This window comes from Lolium perenne, chromosome 4 (genome assembly GCF_019359855.2).
Source record: "Lolium perenne isolate Kyuss_39 chromosome 4, Kyuss_2.0, whole genome shotgun sequence".
Taxonomy (NCBI): domain Eukaryota; kingdom Viridiplantae; phylum Streptophyta; class Magnoliopsida; order Poales; family Poaceae; genus Lolium; species Lolium perenne.
Window position 1 is genome coordinate 95,385,171 of NC_067247.2, and position 21,129 is coordinate 95,406,299.

Consider the following 21,129-nt stretch of genomic DNA (forward strand, 5'->3'; position numbering starts at 1 on the left):
TAATGGTGTCTGGTCCATCATTGTCAGACAGTGGAGAGAAACAATGCGGAAATTACATAACTCAGGTGGTTGTGCATGGTGGTGATGACAAGTTGCGCATATTTCGATTTTGATAAACTTTCTTCTTACAAAGAAATGTTATGGGGGTAAGGTGTATCGTTTGCCCATCGGTCAATCACACTCCAAGATCCCATCGACAAAAAGAGAAAAAAAAATCTCGGTGTCCAACAGCCAACGCAACTATAAAATCAACCGAAGTTCCCAAGCAAGTACCCAAGCAAAGAAAGCACAAAGAAGCTCCCAAACCCCAACGACGACGGCCATGTCTCCCTCTCCCCTAGCCATCCTCCTCCTCCTCGCCGTGGCCGCGCCGCTCGCGTATGGGGCCTGCGAAGGCGAAGCCTCGCTGAAGGGTGTGGCGAATGACGTCCTCTTGGAGTACGGGCTCCCCAAGGGCCTCCTCCCGGACTCCGTCGTCTCCTACACCTTCATCAACGCCACCGGCGACTTCAAGATCGAGCTCGCAAGCTCCTGCTACATCTGGTTCGGCGACCACTACACCTACTTCGACAAGCACCTCAGCGGCACCATCTCCCAGGGCACCATCTACAACCTCTCCGGCATCCAGGCCAAGAAGCTCTTCATCTGGGTCTACATCACCAGCATGGTCGCGCGCCCGGAGAGGGGCATGATCGAGTTCCACGCCGGGTTCATCACCGAGGACGTGCCCATGTCGCTTTTCCAGAAGGTGCCCGTCTGCAGCAACGGAGTCGGCGACCAGCTCCGTGGCGCCGCCGGGGTGATGAACCTGCTCCCCGTCGCCGATGTGTGACTTGTTTCAGATATATCAGTTGCTTTTAAGCCTTGCTCGCCCTGGCGTATATTTACGTATGTCTGGCCGTCTGGCCAAGACATTATTTGCACCTTTCTTCATGGAACATTTCTTATTGGAAGCGATCGAGAGACAGATGATGATCAATTAAGAAAGACGAGGTACCGTGCGATGTTATTGTGGGAATTACATTTTTAAGTTCAATAAATAAAATATTTTGTAAGAACACGATCGAGTTTGTTGTACTGTGTATGCGTCAGCAAAAAGAATGTGAGATGCTCTTATCCATTTTCGATGTTTCATTTTCTCAAGGACTGTGAACCAAGGCATAGCCTGGTGGCAGTGAGCTGCTGATAACTCTTAGCCCGTTCGAGTTCGAGTCTTCGTACTCGCATTATCGGTGTTGTGCACACAATTACCGTTATCAAAACACAGCGATGCTGGGTTTCTTCCCTAGTACGGCCAATTATATTCTCAAGGACTTATGCTTCCGTGCACCCCTCTTTCTAAACTTAAACAAAGCAACGGGTGATCGCTCGATGACCTGTCATAACTAAAGGCGTGATTGTCTTTAACCAATCATTAATCATTGTTAATGAATAATTAAGCCATAGTAATCCGTATGAACTAATTGAGTATCAGCGCCGTTATACATATCACACTATCGCATAGAGGACTTTTCTTATACGTCTACCCAAAATTATTGTCTTCTTCAACGCCACTGTTGCCAATTTATTATCGCCACCACTGCTGCAATTCGGGACCACAAAATACCTCTAGTGGTGAACTACACCAGCTCCGCCACATCGCCATCATCACCCGAGGGCACACACCCAATCCACATATGGCGATGAAGCGCAAGTTGTCTCCCACCGGGACAAACTTTGCCTTCGGCGATGATCACCACCACCAGGACATGTTGCGTTCACTAGTCGGTACTGCCAACATCACGTCAGTGGCATAGCCGGTGTACTGGGCATATACGGTCTGTGTCGTAGAGGTAGCTCAGTATGGTCGGAAATGCTTCGTGGGCATGCGGCACTGATCGTCTGGGCGGGAGTGGCGGAGATCAAAGACACCATCTAGAAGATCCGGGTGTGGCTCGAGCGCCGGTGCACAAGAGGCACTGGTGACACACCGACAAGAGGAAGAAAAGTATGATGTGGGCGGCCGGGAGGAGTGCGGCTTCCATGTCGACGATTTCTTCAGTCGTGACTCCACCGGCGCCGAGCATGGTCACGACGTCATGAAACACGAGGAGAACTCCAACTGCTAATATGACAATGAGGATGAGGAAGAGGACGTGTCCTTGGTGGAGGAGGAGGTACCCCTAGACTTCGAGTTCATGGACTTGCACCCATCTTTGCCAGGGGACGTTGACTACGAGGGGCTCTTAACACTGTTCGAGATGATGGTGTCGAAGATCAAAGGCGTCGAGGCAAACATAGAGATAGAGATGACGAAGTAGGATAGCGATCCACGAGGTCATGAAGAGGATGAAGTGCGAGCGGAAAATATCTGCCTCGCTCTACGTGCTCAACGGCGTGTGAAAGTGCCTCCACATGCACCTAAGCAACACCGATGATCATGCTGGCCCATTCCTTCGAAGCCTGCATGAAACTATGAGGAAGAAGCAAAATCGAGGATCTAAGAGGGGCCACAAGGAGAGCTCTAGCAGGCAGCAACAACTTCTCTTCGTCTGACTTGGCGATCTCTTCACGGGAGGCCAGGATCATGGACTGGCCGAAGAAAATTGAGGGAAAGCCTTCATGGCAACTTTATTGATTCACAAATAAGGTTGCATTGTTTATCAACCTAGAAACAATAAAGTAAGGAGGATCTCCAATCCAGACACAAGTCTGATCCCCCTCTAAGCCAGTAGCAAGAAAATGAGCTATGGTATTGCCTTCTCTATTGCAATGCTAAAAAATAACATGATCAAAACCTCTAACTAAAAAAAAATACATTCTTCATAAATGCCGAGGCCTCAGACTGGCCTAAATTAATTTGCAACTTATCAATAAAAGCAAAAAGACTATACTATCGAAAAGTTCATTTAGCACCTGAGCATCAGTGCCCCCGACAAGTGGGAGTTTCCTGAACCACTGCTTCTCTCAATCTGTCCATCGAGCTGTCTGTATACTTGCAGGAGACAAACAGGTTCGTTGTGGTATATGACCAGGTATATATGCTCAGCCTAGTTATATTTCCTGAAGCGGTGCATTTAATGCGGTGTCACATGGGGGACGCAACCGTGCTGGCAGTGAAGCGGCAACGTCCGGCTGAATTCAGAGCTTAGTCATAGCTGTGCCCATTGGACAATGAACCACGTGTGTATATATTGTCACAACACATGTCTCCATCTTCTTCATCCTTGTTTCCAAGCATGCTGGATCTCAGAGACAAACGGAGCTACACTATGTTCTTGGTACTACCTCCATTTTAATAAACAAAGCTTATAAATTTAGTTAAAAGTTTAATATTAATATGCAAATAAGTTTGATCTGACATATATTCTCTCCGTCTTTCAAGAATGTCGATGATTTGTTTAAATTTGCATCCTACATAATTTCAGTGTACTAGGAAGGTTGGCGCGGCGATATGTCGCACCCTTGATATCTAGATCGTTAGATAAAATATTGTAGAAAATAATATAATATCTAGGTTGCGGAAGTACCGCGAAAGTGTTGATGAAAGAGACAACGAATGGTGGAGTACTTTTGTTTTCGATGTTGCTATAGAAGGAAATGATAGTATTTTCTCCGGCTGAAAGTGACAATCGAGTGATGGAGTAAGTTTATATTTACAAAGGTATCGCAGAAGATGGTCTTTCCAGGTGAAAAGGCGACAGACAGACAGTCAGTACCTATATTTTTTCGATGTACCGTAGGAGCACACAACATTATTTTCCTCGGGTAAAAGAGGGGAAAATGTTTTTTTTGAATTACCGTTGAAGAATTATGCACGATTAAAGAATTAGCACCGGGTACGTAATTAATGTGTACAACCGCGGTTGAGGTTGAATATTCGTGTAAAAATTACCACGTTTATGCGAATATTCAACCTTAAATAATTAATATTATGTAGTTAACGATATGTTTCATAGTTGACATCGGAAAATTATTGATGTTCAATATTTTTATCGAGAAATTGCGTTCAGCAATAATGTAGGTAGTTACCGCCTCACGAAAAATTATTGTCGGAACTACGGTTGAAGTTGAAAGTACCATACATATACGCCATTGAGCGAGTACCGTCTAGAAATTGTTTTGGGAAAATATAGAGAGTGAATTTTGTACACCCTCGCATGGGTGTGGGTGTTTCCATCACCGTCCATAGTGCTTTGAGATTCGGATAAAAAGAGGATAGAGAAAGGAATTTTTCCATATACTATGGTTGGCACGAATCTCGAGGAATAAAGAACGGTGACGGAAACACCCACACCCATGCGTGGGTGACGGAAACACCCACCCATGAGTTGACGTGATAAACAGATGGTCTCGTTTCAAAAAAAAAGATAAACAGATGGTCTACTAAGAAAAAGTATCATCAGAATCTTTTCAAAAATTACTATTAGAAATTTTTTAAATCTAAAAAATATAAAAGAAACTATGCACTGTTGACGCTAAAATTTAACTCCACAAATTACTGCAGGATTTTTTGTTATTTTTTGTAGCAGAGTTATGCGCATCCGTAATTTATTTTAGAACCTTTTGTTGTGGCAGAGGCTAGATGTAATTGATATGTTCATGATATTAATATTTTTATTATCGAAATAATGTTTAAATCGATAGTGAGGCGTCTATGGTGACTTTGTCAATGTGAAAAACTTTCAGATTCATTTTTAGACTTGGTCTCTCAGAGATACTTATAGGATAGGGTGTACGTGCGAGAGTTCACAGAGGTGATTGCATATAATTATTTGCGAACGTCTAAATTTATACTATGTTTCGTAAAAGGATAAAAGTCGACAGTTTACAGCTTACAGTACAGCAGAAATTACTTTCCGCTGGTTTGGGCTGAAAATGATTATATAGATGGGCCAGTGATCTAAACATTCTATATATGCACGGGTTGGACCTTTGTTTGAGCTAGCTTGGGCTGAAAATGGTAGCGCGGATCAGCTCACAATGTGTTTGCTTGCTTTGGTCCAACCAAAACATACCGTAATACCATAGTTGTATCTCTGCTCGAAAGAAAAAATGGTGGTTGCTATCTCTGCTGATAAAAATGGTAGTTGCTATCACCGCGATGCTCACATTTTAAAACCTAAATGACGTTAACGTTAGCCTACCTTTTTTTTTTGCGAGTGAAGAAACTGATATTAATTCAGCACAATTACAGAAAGGTCCACACAGAAACAAGAAAATACAGCACAAGCCTTTCCCTTTCTGTAAGTCAACGACATCGTCGCCCATGGCGCCGCCGGTGGCACGCCGCCGCTCCTGCTCTCCTCATCGCCTTGGATTGAGTGCAGTCCCCGAACACACGGGAAGTGACCAAACGCCGGCCCCACAAGGCCTACACCGGAGGGCGCTGTCGTCGTCGAGCCGAACCACACCAGCTTCATCCACGAGATCTTCAAAAGGCGCCAGATCCGCCGTCGCGCAGCCACGAAATCCAGCTCGAGGAAGTCGACTCCGGCAGCTCCGAAGAACCGCCAGCTCGACAGGGGTAGCAGACCGACGCCGGGACTCCAGAGAGCTCCGCCATCGACGGGGGGATCCACCACCAGCAAAACCACTCCGGCCAAGCCACCACCGCCAGCTCGACAGGGGTAGCAGACCGACGCCGGGACTCCAGAGAGCTCCGCCATCGACGGGGAGATCCACCACCAGCAAAACCACTCCGGCCAAGCCACCACCGCCTCGACGCCGCCGGCTGGGTACCCAACGCTCACCTACACTGTGTACACGGCGCGAATCGGGGTTCTCCCGTCCTCCCACTGCCGGAGCGGCCGGCGGAGGGCGAGGCCGCTACCGATTCGGCGCCGGCGAGGTGGAGAACACGAGGTTGTTCACAAAACGCCTCCTAGCTACTGTAGATGAGGAGGAAACGGTCCAAGTTCCGTTTTTAACGTTAGCCTACCTCTTACTCTATCCTCGCGCGATGCGCGTCTGTCCGCCACTGCAATAGATCGTTATAGCTGGGTTTCATCTTCGCTTTCCTTTACTTCCCGTTAGATCTTCATCATTCCTCGTTTACTTCTCAGCTGGACTATTGCGTCAATGACTTCTGGGCCCATGTGAGAGCAAACCTGGCCGGCCCGGCCTGGCATTGGCCCGTCCCAGCACGTTGCGGCCGGATACGGCCCGGCATGCCAGGGCGTGTTAAGTGGCGGGCCGTGGCGTGCTCGCCCACGTGCCCTTCCCCTAGGCTCTGGCATGGCATGAGAGCTAGCCAGGATGACGGCATGCAGGTGCCGAAAATGGCCTGTATTGCCTGTTTTCATGTGAAAGTGCCAAAAAAAAGTGGAAATTTTGAAAAAAATCAGGAAAATAGAAATATAAGGCAAGATTTCACGGGGGGTAAAAAAATGAGCTTTACTAATTAGTACCTCATCAAAAAATCTTAAATCCCGAGATATGGAAAAGGAGTACGACCGCTCTAAACATCTAAACTATATGGCCGCTTGTTCATCAATCTTGCACATAATTCTTTTGGTGTCTCACCAAGTGGATGTGCCCTGCTGCGTGATGCACATTGAACTTTTGGTGGCATATTTTGCAGACCATCCTCCTCATATTCATCCATGTCGTAGTGGTCTCGAATGGCGGAAGCTCTTCTTCTTGCAGTTTCAACTTCATATAAGCTTTCAACATCTTCTTCAACCATATGGATATGTTGAGCGTGGTGCCTCACCAAGTAGCCAGTTTCTCCTCCGTGTGCATAATGCAGGATGGCATGGCATATTTTGCACACTGCTACACACCTCATAACACCTTAGACCTCATGCTCGTCCTATGTGAGAGGGCGTGGGAAATGATAGTAGTCGGTTGATTAGTTGAGTGTGAGAGGAGTGGGTTGAGTGGCTTAGTACTTAAGTGTGAGAAATAAGAGGGGTGGGCTGCCAAATTTATAGGAAAAAAGTGAGATCAGGGGTAATATGGGGCAAAGTTTGTATAGGGATAACATTAGCATTTATTATTAGCTCCTCATCGAAACCTTCCATCCGTCGGAAGTAAAAGAGTACACCTGACTATAAAACTTGATGAAAATTACAAAAGAAAAATAAAATTGCAAAATAAAAAAGAAAATACACTTCGGGTTCTTCGTTCCAACTCAGAGCTTCAAATGCGGCTACCAGTTCCGCGTTGTTGCTAGAGTGTTGGGCTCTCCATTTGGCTAGTTGACCATCTTTCCGGGTCATTAGATATTTTACCATACATGGGGCGAGGTTGTGTCTTCTGTTGTAAATTATTCTTCCACGTATACTAAATGTAGAATCTGATGACACTGGTGAGACGGGTACTCATATCGATCACATCTCATCCTAATATGGAAAGCACCAAATAAGTATTCCTTTTATCATGCCATCACTACAGTACGTTCATCATCATCGTGTGCGACTCGTTGTTGAGGTACTTTGCGAACTCCCACTCCACCTGCAAATGTGTGAGATGAATGTGTGGAAGAGCTCGAGGCAAAGGCGGAGGAAGAATCGAAAAACTCCCCCCCCCCCTCCACACACACACACTTTATTATTCTTTTTTCCTATAGTTGGTGCTGGCGGAGGCCTTTTGTGTTGGATGAGGCTGCCATACCTCATAATTACCCTAAAGTTTAGCAAACTTATCCTTTACTTCCATAATATATTGATCATATGACACATTAACAACATAACTTAATTGCGAGAGAACGGTAGCTAACATGCTCATTTTAGCCCTAGGATCAAAAATATGTGCAAGTGCATACAAGAAAGGAACATTTTTCAAATATTTTAAATATTTAAGTTTGATTTTTCCAACAGCTTCAAGTAAAACGGGATCATTTTCGTATTGTTTGAGGTGTTGGGCGATTTCAAGAATATTGTGCACAATAATAGAAGATGTGGGATATTAAACCCCACATAAAGAAATAGTTGAATAATAAGAAGGATCCAAAAACTGAACTATTGATTCAACAATGTGCCAAGTTTCCTCGGTAAGTAAAGCCCCACAGTTTGGTCCTTTGTATGGGCAGTGTTGATTAATAAATGCTGAGAATGAAGGTTTATCTGCGATAAGTGAATTAAGCATCAAATATGTGGAGTTTTATGTAACAGACATCTTAGCTAAACCTATGGAGAGGTTCATTTATAAGAGTGTAATAGCCAGAGTAAAGCAAGTCGTGGATTAGAAGCATTCAACCATCCAATTACCAAGCCTAGTGTATCAATGTGTGGTTCTAGATTCTTTAAAGCAGTTTTGGTAATAAGATTAATTACATGACATGCACAACCGTGTCCGTGTAAAAAGAAATTGATGCATACACTTCAAATATAGGAGTGAAAATTTTCATTGTACTAGTATTTTCTAAAGCATCATCTAAAGTTACTGCAAATATCTTGGCGATGAGACCAAAATGATCATCAACTTCACATATAGCTTGAGCAATGTGCTACGTCAATTAATTTATATCTTATGACTCTTTTTGGTAGTTCCCGGTTCTTGTAAACATAATGCGCAACCACTTTAATATAATCTTGCTTAGCCCGACCACTCCAGATTTAGACTAAAAAAGTTGATGCGCCTAACTCTTCTTTTATGGCTAATAAACCTTCTTTTGCTAATTTTTCATATCCCTATTAGTAGTTTGTCTAGAGACCGGTTTAAAATCAGGAGTATGAGCAGTTCGAATATATTAATTAAACGGGCTAGTGCATCTCTTTGACTATGTTGATCATGGACGAAAATACCTTGCCAGCCGTCGGGGTTGAACCGGATCCTGCTGTGTTCATCCTTCTTGGCATGCGTCTTGATGTACCTCGGCATGTGGCTGTTTCCTACTCCCTTCTGTAGAGAAAATCTGTTGGTGCAACCTGGATGGAGGCACTTAGCGCTCATCTTCGTGGCACCGTCGCCGTTAATGTATTCTTCTTCCACGTAGTGGTCCTAGATCGTTGAGGTTATTATTTTGCCTTTTCGGGGCCATGGTGCTCAAGGTGCCGGTGAATGTGGAAGAACTTTGATTAGATTGTGTATATGGAGGTGTATGATAATCGTTTTTGAGGTAGGGAGAACACGGTATTTGAACCCCGAATTAATCCATGGAGAAGAGAAAACGGTTTGGATTATCATCCATGTTTGAGGTTTTGAGTGTGGAAATGAGAGGCTTGTTTGAGTGTGCTAAATGAGAGGGGTGTGCTACCATTTTTATAGTTAAAATCTGGCAAATTTTGGACAATGATTTTTTGACACATGAGAGCATACGCTCCCTTTATTTTCTAATGCATTTTCAATAGATTTTGAAATGTCTAAAAATTGAAACAGAAAATTCGCACGTACATCTTCACGTGCGCTACACATTCACAGAGGTGTTTCATGAAAAATAACTTGTCGTGTGGCATATGTAAAAAGACAAAATTTGATGCTAAAAATAAGCCTTTTCACAAGATAATTTTTCTCTTTTTTTACATAGACCACAAAAATATCAGTTTTCCATGAAACTTGACGAACACGCATATATTATGAAGACGTCCGTGTAGAATTTTTTGTGAAAAAATTTCAACACCTCAATATATATTTTTTAGTAGAGGGGGCATATGCACCGAGAGCCGAATTGAGTTTCCGCAAATTCTAGATCAAATAGACATGAAAGAGGGAAGAAATAAATAGGAAGGAAGATGGGCCATACAAGACAAACACGCAATAGGACATGAAAGAGAAGGAATAAAGAGGAAGGAGCAGTGGCTATAGAAGGAAAACATGCAATAAGACATGAAAGGAAACATGGAATGCTCACTTGTGCTAGTGAATCAAATGCTAGGGAGAAAAAGGATACCAATGCGCCGGTAGCCAACTTCTAAAGCCCATTTCACTAGCATCTTTGGCCAACTTCCCCGCTCATTTCCTTAGGCTGGCATGCCCACATATTGCTTAACTTTTCTAGTGGTACTCGACCTACGTTGTAGTATGAATCCATTAGATTAGAATCAACGAATTTTCTATACTCATTTAAGGATGCCCTAAAAGTCTTAGTTACTCGTCACACTCCCACGAAGTTTTTGATGTTGATGACAAAAAACTTCCAATGCCAGATATAGCTTGTTTTCTTATTATGTTTGGTTGGTGTGGTTGAACAACATCTACAACCACCAAGTAAATAGATGACACATCCGAGACAACATACAATGGAATGAAGGGGCGGGTGGTACTATTTTTGTGCAGATTAATAAGACGGAGAATCGATCTAAGTCCATACAATATTTTTCTCCTTTGATATATGATGAGATGAGAGTTGGCAGACACTTTGTCCATTTTCTTAGGCAAACTCATGAAAGAACATGAGCAAATTGATATATGTTTATAATGTGATATTAAAGAAAAAATGGTGATATATGTGGATGGCTCACCACAACAACTAGGTATTATTAGATGCTCACGTAACTAAATTAAATAATGTTGTCCAGTCCATCATTGTCAGACAGAGGAGAGAAAAAAATGAGGAAATATTGTCCGGTCCACCATAAGTTCGGTAGTTTTGGGACACGGTGGCGATGACATGTTGTGGTACCTGTATATTTTGATTTTGAGAGCCTCGAAGTAAAGAAATATTGTGAGAAATTAGGTGTACCTATTTGCCCACCGGATCAATCACACTCCAGATCCCAAGGCCAAAAAAGAAAAGAAAAAAATCGGTGTCCAAGCGCTAACGCAACTAGTATAAAATCAACCAGAATACCCAAGCGAATACCCAAGCAAATACCCAAGAAAATTACCGAGCGAAGAAAGCGCAAAGAGAACTCCTAAACCCCAACAAGGACGATGGCCATGTCTCCCCTAACCCTCCTCCTCGTCGCCATAGCTGCCATCGCTGCGCCCCTCGCCTATGGGGCCTGCAACGGCGAAGCCTCACTGAAAGGCGTGGCGAACGACGTCCTGTGGGAGTACGGCCTCCCGAAGGGCCTCGTCCCGGACTCCGTCACCTCCTACACTTTCATCAACGCCACCGGCGACTTCAAGATCGAGCTCGCCAGCAGCTGCTACGTCTGGTTCGGCGACCACTACACCTACTTCGACAAGAACCTCAGCGGCACCATGTCCTACGGCGCCATCTCCAACCTCTCCGGCATCCAGGCCAAGAAGCTCTTCTTCTGGGTCTCCATCTCCAGCATGGTCGCGCGCCCGGAGACGGGGATGATCGAGTTCCATGCCGGCTTCATCTCGGAGGACGTGCCCATCTCGCTGTTCGAGAAGGTACCCGTCTGCGGCAACGGCTTCGGCCAGCAGCTCCGCGGCGCGGCCGGGGTGATCCGTGAGATGAACGTGCTCCCTGTCGCCGAGGTGTGACTTCAGATATCAAGTTGCTTTCCAAAGTCTAGTGCTGGATATTACGTGTGGCTGGCCAATATATTTGCACCTTAATTAATTTCACATTGGAATTAAGATATCTTCTTGTTGTAAGCGAGAGAGACACATGTTAAAGTAAGATTGTATTGTATTGTACTGTAAGAAAGACATGGTACCGTACGATTGTAATGTGTGAAATTATATGTTTATAAATTGAAGAAATAAACATTTTTAGAGAACATGATCGAGCAAAATGACAAACAGAAAGTGAGACACTCTATGCAGTTGCGATGTTAGTTTCTCTTGAGCGCAAGAGGGGCACTGTAGTGATCATCAAATACACGTCTTGGTTACAGACTTACTACTAGAACCGAGAGCTGTTTACGGAGGTCTGTACACGGTTGGAGGCTACGGCGAGGGATACTTTTTCCCTACATGGGTGGCAGCATAGTTTACGGATTAGTGCACCACCCACATCCTAGGCGTTATATGATTCATCGCTCCGATATGTATTTCGCCTTTTATTTTATCTGTTGACTCGAGACATATAAACGGCTGTGTGCATCCTGGTTATGCAGAGGCTGGATGTAATTGCTTTTTCAAAGTAATAAAGCATCCTTTATCGAAAAAAAACAGACTTACTACTGACAAAACAGTCCCGCCATCAGTAGAGCTGGAGCGAGGCTGAGTAGCCCTTCGAGTTTGCTGATCGAGCTCGGCGAGTTCGCGGCTGCCGTGAGTTTGAGTCCAGCCTCGAGCCGAGCCTTGATCCAATAGCTATAGCTTGTTGACCGTAGGGATGTGATGTTTTGGCAGTTCTTGTTTCCTAGCTAATCAGTGAGCTTCTTCATCACTTGAGTCCCTGCTGCCGAGTTGGAAACGAAGTTTGTGCCCCAAAACAACCTGCCTCGGCAGTTGACAGTTTACAGCTTACACTTGCAACCCACATTCTTCTCCGCTAACTTGGGCTGAAAATGGTGCTAGATGGGCAAGGGTAACCCTACCGGTTGGGGCTCTTGCGGCCGGGGAAGAAGTCGTGGGTTACTATTCTATGCATCTTAAAAATTATAAATATTCTGAGAATTAAAGAGTACACTAACTGAATATAAAATATAAAAAAACTATGAAGTAAACTAAAAGCTGAATTACGAAATACCAAGTGTACTAAAACAAAGTACAAATTACCATAACAAAAGTACAGTACTGAGAAGTACGAGTTTAGTATAACATGAAGTACAAAACCACTGACAACATGATTTTGAACTCCCTAATTCTCATTAACCACCCCTAAGTTTCTCCATTCGGCTTTGTATGGTACTAGTATTTTAGTGGGGACTAGTTGAATGCCCGTGCGTTGCTACGGACATACCGATCATCGTCTTATTCCAATCATGCATCAATCTTTCACCTCTTCCGCCCTTTTTACCCCTTTAACCCTAAAATGCATGACGAGGATGAGTTATCTTCCTCCTCTCTACCCTGCTCCACCGTCACATCTAGTATCACCTCCCTAGATTGCGTGAGCTACAACTTTAGAGAGATAATATTTTCCACGTAGAGACATCATATGTTGTCCTCAAGAAAGGAACAACCTTCCAAAACAATTATAGCTACACGTAATGAGTGATTTTTTTTATTAGATTTGGGTACACAATCATGCGTTATCTTTTCTATTGACGGAACTTTTTTGTTGACTGAACTTTTCCGACACAACAACAATGAGCTTCGTTGTAGATTGGCCTCCGCTAACAACCTTCCCTGCTCCAAAGATAATAACCATAAGCTCAAAAAAGTTGATGCAATTTCATGTGTATATATAAGATAATCTGATAGAAGTAAAATAATATTACAAACAAACTTGTACTTGAAATAAGATTCAACCATAATCCAACATCATATGCATCTGACTTCGGTTGATACACGCCGTTGCTGCGACACTTCACTGGTCCTGTTAATCATAATAAAATTGGTACCACCGGATCGTCGCAGTCTCTTGCCTCTGTGTGTGCACATTAGGATGCACAGATTTTTTCTACAAGAAATAGGAGAGGTTCCAATTTCCAAATGTTACAATTTTTAGTTTCAAGGAATCATATATGGAGAACATGTACCACAACTTCTGATAATGGCCGTGAAGAAAATGATATGAGGTTGATAGATACTAAAAAAAAGCTTATTCTAACATGTTCGGGTTCAACAAGCATGTGAAGAAATAAGCTAAAAATCATGATTATGCCGTGGTCACAGTTCGGAATCTCATTAATTCGTTGCGACACGGAATTTTCAAAACATCCAGTCATTTCGCATACGTAGAAATAAGAATTTCCTCACCTAATGTAGGCAAGAAAGCCATCATTTTCCTTGTCAAGTGCGCATTTGGTTATCCTATTTTTAGCTAACCAGTGATTACACAGTCGACCTAAGAAAGAAGATACAAACACAGACCGGCATAAATTGCATCCAACCAAGCATATGCAACACACAAAAAGGAAGCTAGAGTACATCTTTTTCATAGGAAGAGAGCTGCAGCCTGCAGGATGGAAAATGGTTTTAATGGCATTTGATTTATTCTAGGCAATGTCATGACATCGAGAGAGGAAATGACAAAACATTTCATAGCATGAATAAATTTAATACTTTGATAGGCTTTGTATTACTGTGAATCTTGCCATGACATGAATTCTCTTGCAATTGAGCTTGCTGCTCTCTTCTCTTGTGATTGTAATATTAAATACTGCAAGATCTAGTATCTAGATATTGCATAAATGATGCTAAACTGACAAAATATCCACTCCAAAGGAAATATAATTTTTTTTCTATGCCAGGTAGGCATATCACTGGAAATTGAATGGATTGGAGGAAAATGTAAATGGGTTTTTAGAAAAGAAAATCTTAGCAACTTAATAGAAGAACCATGATAGGCATATAACCAAACGGACAAGGGAAGTTTTTTGAGAAGATAAGTACAAATCATAAATAATTCCAAGTTTCTTGTTGATTCATATTGGAATTTTCCCAAAATAGGAGCAATATGGGTGCTACAACAACAATATATAACACTGACCTAGCTCAAAAAAAATAGATATTGACAATGATATTTTAAGATATTGGTGTATGGTCAAGCTATTTAGGACATAAATAACAATTTTTTTTGGACAGTGGTTAACTAACCAGGTGGTTTGAGCTCGTGTCCTAGCACACACAAAAGGGGAGTTGAGCCTAATAGCAAGATGGCATCTATCATGAGTCTGTGATGCAACCATTGTCCTCCTCGACTGCCACAAGCTCAGACGTGGATCCACTTGAGACATCCTAGAGGTAGATCATGTCTCCCAGCGCAATGGACAGTAGGTTGCTGCTCCGCCCATCAAGTTGAGGTAGTAGTCGTCTACGAGGTCCGGTGCATCCAGAGTGCTCTCCGCGGACTGCAATGATAATCAGTAACTATCACGAATTGCTAGTACATACATAACGGCAATGCATTAGTAGAATCACAAGTATGTCCATACATGAGGAATGTAGCGCATCTACTTCGCCTGCTTGGTCTGGTGAGAAGAAATCGTGTCCACTGCGGCGCAACCGAGACATTCTCAGGCTCCGGCGGCTTGTTCCTCAAGGCGAGGATCGGTGTGCGGTTATTGAGCAGCTTCTCCACGAGAAGCCTCCGGTACGCCTCCTTGGACGGGAAAGCCGCCATGGTCGCAACGTTCTCCTTGTCCTTCTTGGTCTCCGTGAGTAGGTAGTGCGCGACGTCCATGTCCATCGCTGATGGGTCCGGTATGAACCTGTCTCCCTGCACACACAAAAGGGGGGAAAATCCTGTCATGCAATTCCATCGAACAACTTCTGCACTGGCGCATCTGCAAGATTTTGGATATGGGAACTCACGTAGCACGGGTTGCGCGTGGCGGTGCTCAGGCGGGATCCTGCCTCCAGGAGCGGCGGGCGTTGCACGGTAGTGTTGTTCTTCTCGGAATAAATCGAATGGGAGCCTGCAACAATCCGCCGACGAGCTCTTCCCAGCCGCGCCCATCCCGCCGGACGCGGCCGTCGCCCAGCGCCACCGCCGTGCTACCTTGATCGTTCTCATCAGCCAAGGCCGGAGCTCCATCGGTAGTGTTGTTCTTCTCGGAATAAATCGAATGGGAGCCTGCATCAATCCGCCGACAAGCACTTCCCTGCCGCGCCCTTCCCGCCGGACGCGACCGTCGCCCAGCGCCGCCGCCGCGCTACCTTGATCGTTCTCATCAGCCAAGCCTGGAGCTCCATCGGTAGGTCTTGGCTCGCTTCCTCCCTATATGCTTGCCGTGGGTGGTACGACGTCACTCTAGATAGGAGGATATATTGATTGATTGCATACCAGGACAAGAAAAGACCCAAACGAGGAAATTAAACATCATGTAATTAATTTGTATTGATTGAGAATCGTTTTGATTGATTCCTTCCATAAATCATACGCGGGAAGTGGGAAGGAGCGAAAAAGTGTGGGACGACATAGATGCCGCGAGATTAGATTTGATGGCTAGGATGGTTCCAATGACGACCACCAAAGTGCGTTGAGTGTCAAACGACCAACTCCTATTTAATAGTAAAGATAATACTCTAGAGTATTGGGTGAATCTCTGCTGTCACCCAATCCCCACAAAATCCCATCCTCAATCTACTAGGTAGGGGTAGAGTATTGGGGATTGAAAAAATTGCACTAAAATTTGGGAAAAAGTGGGGATAAGTGGGGATTAGACTCGCTTATACTCTAGCACCAAACATGCATTGGGGATAAGTGAGGATTTGAAGCTTAGAGTAGATTATCCCCGCTAATTCCCACTAAAACTCTAGTACCAAACAAGACCTTCATGGGCAACGTGGCCTGAGTGACTTGTCCATATCTGATCGTTTGCATATATGGTAGTCTAGTTTGAGTATTCACAAAAAGATTACATAAGGGTTTGCCTCCTCATTCTGTATATGGAGGAAGAAATCAGTGATCTATTGTACCACCGGCACATAGAACGCCATGCTAGGAAGCTTTCTCTTGCCTAACAAACTCGAATGAAGGATATATGTTACTTTTATTGATATACAACTTATGATAGACTACCGTGAAAGAATTAACAATATAAATATGACCATGTTATCATAAACACATTGCCGTATTATTCCAGTACTTATCATTTTAACTACATTTTCTAATTCTATATCATCTGGAGGTTTCATTTTTAGTTTGGCATGTTTACCGGTTGGTTGTTATAACAAATTTCACTATAAACCCAAAATTATTATTGTCACGCCATGCCTTTATGTGTACAATTTTCATAATATCTTACATATCAACAAAATTCGGTAGATGACGCCCCCGGTAGTACCCAATTAGATTTTTATTTGTTTTTTTTCCTTTTATGCATCATCATGGCATCATGCATCACATCATCCATGTTTTTCTAAATAAAATTATTTCATAAACCCTAGCTATTTGTTTCCTTTCTCATATGGTATATATATTAAACCGCCCTTGTCCTTTCTTTTAAAACTAAACCCTAATTCCAAAATTATACAGCAAAACAAATTGTTTTAAATGTTTTAAAATCCTATATAAAATTATCTTGGCATGTTTTGTTCACATTATTTTGCAAAACAGTTTTCTAAAAGCAAAAGAAAAGGAGAAAACAAAACTTTAAAAAAAAAAACAAAACCCTCCTCTTCTCTCCCGGGCCTCTCTCTCTCCCTGGCCCATTCCCCTCTCCCTTTTCCCTCTGCTCCGGTGACCTCTCTCTTTTCCCTCTCTCTTGCGGCCCAGCCCAACGCACCGGCCCACGCACCCCTTCGCTAAGGCCTCCTTTCTTTCTCGACCCATCCCTTTCGTCCTCGTTGTAAAGCAACGTGAGCATGCCGATGGCGTGAGCGACCCTGTGGTCCTCCTCCGACCACCGAGCCTCACCTGATCCCTCCCTCTCCTTTAAATCCGCTCCCTGGAACCCTAGCCTCCCTCCTCTTTTCCTCCTCCCTCACGTCACCGTCATCTCCCCCTTCTTTGTTTATTCTAAACCACCGAGCACCACCGCGCCACCTCGCCGGCGCCCCGTCGATTCTGGCCTTCCCTCCAAGCCAAGGGCACCCCGAGCTCCGCCTCCCTCGCCTCGTTCTTCTCGTACCGCCAATCGAGCCCGGGAGCTTGTACATCGAAGCCACGAACCTCGTTTCTCCGCCATGACCATCACACTCCGGCGACCACTGACACGCGTACAACACGCGACCGTTGGGAACCCCAAGTGGAAGGTGTGATGCGTACAGCAGTAAGTTTCCCTCAGTTAGAAACCAAGGTTTATCGAACCAGTAGGAGTCAAGAAGCACGTTGAAGGTTGATGGCGGCGAGATGTAGTGCGGCGCAACACCAGGGATTCCGGCGCCCACGTGGAACCTGCACAACACAACCAAAGTACTTTGCCCCAACGAAACAGTGAGGTTGTCAATCTCACCGGCTTGCTGTAACAAAGGATTAGATGTATAGTGTGGATGATGATTGTTTGCAGAAAACAGTAGAACAAGTATTGCAGTAGATTGTATTCGATTAAAAGAATGGACCGGGGTCCATAGTTCACTAGAGGTGTCTCTCCCATAGGATAAATAGCATGTTGGGTGAACAAGTTACAGTTGGGCAATTGACAAATAAAGAGGGCATGACCATGCACATACATGATATGATGAGTATAGTGAGATTTAATTGGGCATTACGACAAAGTACATAGACCGCTATCCAGCATGCATCTATGCCTAAAAAGTCCACCTTCAGGTTATCATCCGAACCCCTTCCAGTATTAAGTTGCGAACAACAGACAATTGCATTAAGTATGGTGCGTAATGTAATCAATAACTACATCCTCGGACATAGCATCGATGTTTTATCCCTAGTGGCAACAGCACATCCACAACCTTAGAACTTTCTGTCACTGTCCCAGATTTAATGGAGGCATGAACCCACTATCGAGCATAAATACTCCCTCTTGGAGTTACTAGCAAAAACTTGGCCAGAGCCTCTACTAATAACGGAGAGCATGCAAGATCATAAACAACACATAGATAATAGATTGATAATCAACATAACATAGTATTCTCTATCCATCGGATCCCAACAAATACAACATATAGCATTAAAGATAGATGATCTTGATCATGTTAGGCAGCTCACAAGATCCAACAATGAAGCACAATTAGGAGAAGACGACCATCTAGCTACTGCTATGGACCCATAGTCCAGGGGTGAACTACTCACTCATCACTCTGGAGGCGACCATGGCGGTGAACAGTCCTCCGGGAGATGATTCCCCTCTCCGGCAGGGTGCCGGAGGCGATCTCCTGAATCCCCCGAGATGGGATTGGCGGCGGCGGCGTCTCTGGAAGGTTTTCCGTATCGTGGCTCTCGGTACTGGGGGTTTCGCGACGAAGGCTTTAAGTAGGCGGAGGAGATAGGTCAGGGGGCCACACGAGGGCCCCACACGCCAGGCCGGCGCGGCCAAGGCTTGGGCCGCGCCGCCCTGGTGTCTGGCCACCTCGTGGCTCCACTTCGTATCCTCTTCGGTCTTCTGGAAGCTTCGTGGAAAAATAGGCCCCTGGGCGTTGATTTCGTCCAATTCCGAGAATATTTCCTTACTAGGATTTCTGAAACCAAAAACAGCAGAAACAAAGAATCGGCTCTTCGGCATCTCGTTAATAGGTTAGTGCCGGAAAATGCATAAATATGACATAAAGTATGCATAAAACATGTAGATATCATCAATAATGTGGCATGGAACATAAGAAATTATCGATACGTCGGAGACGTATCAGCATCCCCAATCTTAGTTCCTGCTCGTCCCGAGTAGGTAAACGATAACAAAGATAATTTCTGGAGTGACATGCCATCATAACCTTGATCATACTATTGTAAGCACATGTAATGAATGCAGCGATCAAAACAATGGTAAATGACATGAGTAAACAAATGAATCATATAGCAAAGACTTTTCATGAATAGTACTTTCAAGACAAGCATCAATAAGTCTTGCATAAGAGTTAACTCATAAAGCAACAATTCAAAGTAAAGGCATTGAAGCAACACAAAGGAAGATTAAGTTTGGTTGCTTTCAATTTGTAACATGTATATCTCATGGATATTGTCAATGTAAAGTAATATAACAAGTGCAATATGCAAGTATGTAGGAATCAATGCACAGTTCACACAAGTGTTTGCTTCTTGAGGTGGAGAGAAATAGGTGAACTGACTCAACATAAAAAGTAAAAGAAAGGCCCTTCGCAGAGGGAAGCATTGATTGCTATATTTGTGCTAGAGCTTTGATTTTGAAAACATATAGAGAGCATAAAAGTAAAATTTTGAGAGGTGTTTATTGTTGGCAACGAATGGTAGCGGGTACTCTAACCCCCTTGCCAGACAAACCTTCAAAGAGCGGCTCCCATTTTATTTTTATGTTTGGGTGGCACTCCTTCCAACCTTTCTTTCACAAACCATGGCTAACCGAATCCTCGGATGCCTGCCAACAATCTCATACCATGAAGGAGTGCCTTTTTATTTTAGTTTTATTATGATGACACTCCTCCCCACCTTTGCTTTCTCAAGCCATGGCTAACCGAATCCTTCGGGTGCCGTCCAACAATCACATACCATGGAGGAGTGTCTATTTTTGTAACATTATGATGGTTAATTAACTTGGGACTGGGAATCCCATTGCCAGCTCTTTTTGTAAAATTATTGGATAAGCGGATGAAGCCACTAGTCCATTGGTGAAAGTTGCCCAACAAGATTGAAAGATAAACACCACATACTTCCTCATGAGCTATAAAACATTGACACAAATCAGAGGTGATAAATTTTGAATTGTTTAAAGGTAGCACTCAAGCAATTTACTTTGGAATGGCGGAGAAATACCATGTAGTAGGTAGGTATGGTGGACACAAATGGCATAGTGGTTGGCTCAAGGATTTTGGATGCATGAGAAGTATTCCCTCTCGATACAAGGTTTAGGCTAGCAAGGTTATTTGAAACAAACACAAGGATGAACTGGTGCAGCAAAACTCACATAAAAGACATATTGTAAACATTATAAGACTTTACACCGTCTTCCTTGTTGTTCAAACTCTTTACTAGAAATTATCTAGACCTTAGAGAGACCAATTATGCAAACCAAATTTTAGCAAGCTCTATGTATTTCTTCATTAATAGGTGCAAAGTATATGATGCAAGAGCTTAAACATGAGCACAACAATTGCCAAGTATCAAATTATTCAAGACATTTTACCAATTAGTACATGTAGCATTTCCCGTTTCCAACCATATAACAATTTAACGAAGAAGATTCAACCTTCGCCATGAACACTATGAGTAAAGCCTAAGGACATATTTGGCCATATGCAACAGCGGAGCGTGTCTCTCTCCCACACAATGAATGCTAGGATCCATTTTATTCAAACAAAAACAAAAACAAAAAACAAACCGATGCTCCAAGCAAAGTGCATAAGATGTGATGGAATAAAAATATAGTTTCACTAGAGGAACCTGATAATGTTGTCGATGAAGAAGGGGATGCCTTGGGCATCCCCAAGCTTAGACGCTTGAGTCTTCTTGAAAAATGCAGGGGTGAACCACCGGGGCATCCCCAAGCTTAGAGCTTTCACTCTCCTTGATCATATTGTATCATCCTCCTCTCTTGATCCTTGAAAACTTCCTCCACACCAAACTCAAAACAACTCATTAGAGGGTTAGTGCACAATCAAAATTCATATGTTCAGAGGTGACATAATCATTCTTAACATTTCTGG

General features: G+C 43.6%; 2 protein-coding genes across 2 annotated transcripts; both read left to right on the forward strand.

The window, feature by feature from the left end:
- Window positions 1–260: 260 nt before the first annotated feature.
- LOC127347016 (uncharacterized) lies at window positions 261–1,120 on the forward strand. Its single transcript, XM_051373249.2, has one exon. The coding sequence runs from the start codon at window positions 323–325 to the stop codon at window positions 830–832; it is 510 nt and encodes a 169-aa protein (XP_051229209.2). The 5' UTR covers window positions 261–322; the 3' UTR covers window positions 833–1,120.
- Window positions 1,121–10,743: 9,623 nt separating this feature from the next.
- Window positions 10,744–11,561, forward strand: LOC127348503 (uncharacterized). Its single transcript, XM_051374514.2, has one exon. It carries the CDS (start codon window positions 10,798–10,800, stop codon window positions 11,320–11,322), a length of 525 nt encoding a protein of 174 aa, XP_051230474.1. The 5' UTR covers window positions 10,744–10,797; the 3' UTR covers window positions 11,323–11,561.
- Window positions 11,562–21,129: the final 9,568 nt, after the last annotated feature.

Excerpts from the sequence above, each read along its gene's own strand:
- LOC127347016 (XM_051373249.2), top strand. The coding sequence starts at position 323 with ATGTCTCCCTCTCCCCTAGCCATCCTCCTCCTCCTCGCCGTGGCCGCG.
- LOC127348503 (XM_051374514.2), top strand. The coding sequence starts at position 10,798 with ATGGCCATGTCTCCCCTAACCCTCCTCCTCGTCGCCATAGCTGCCATC.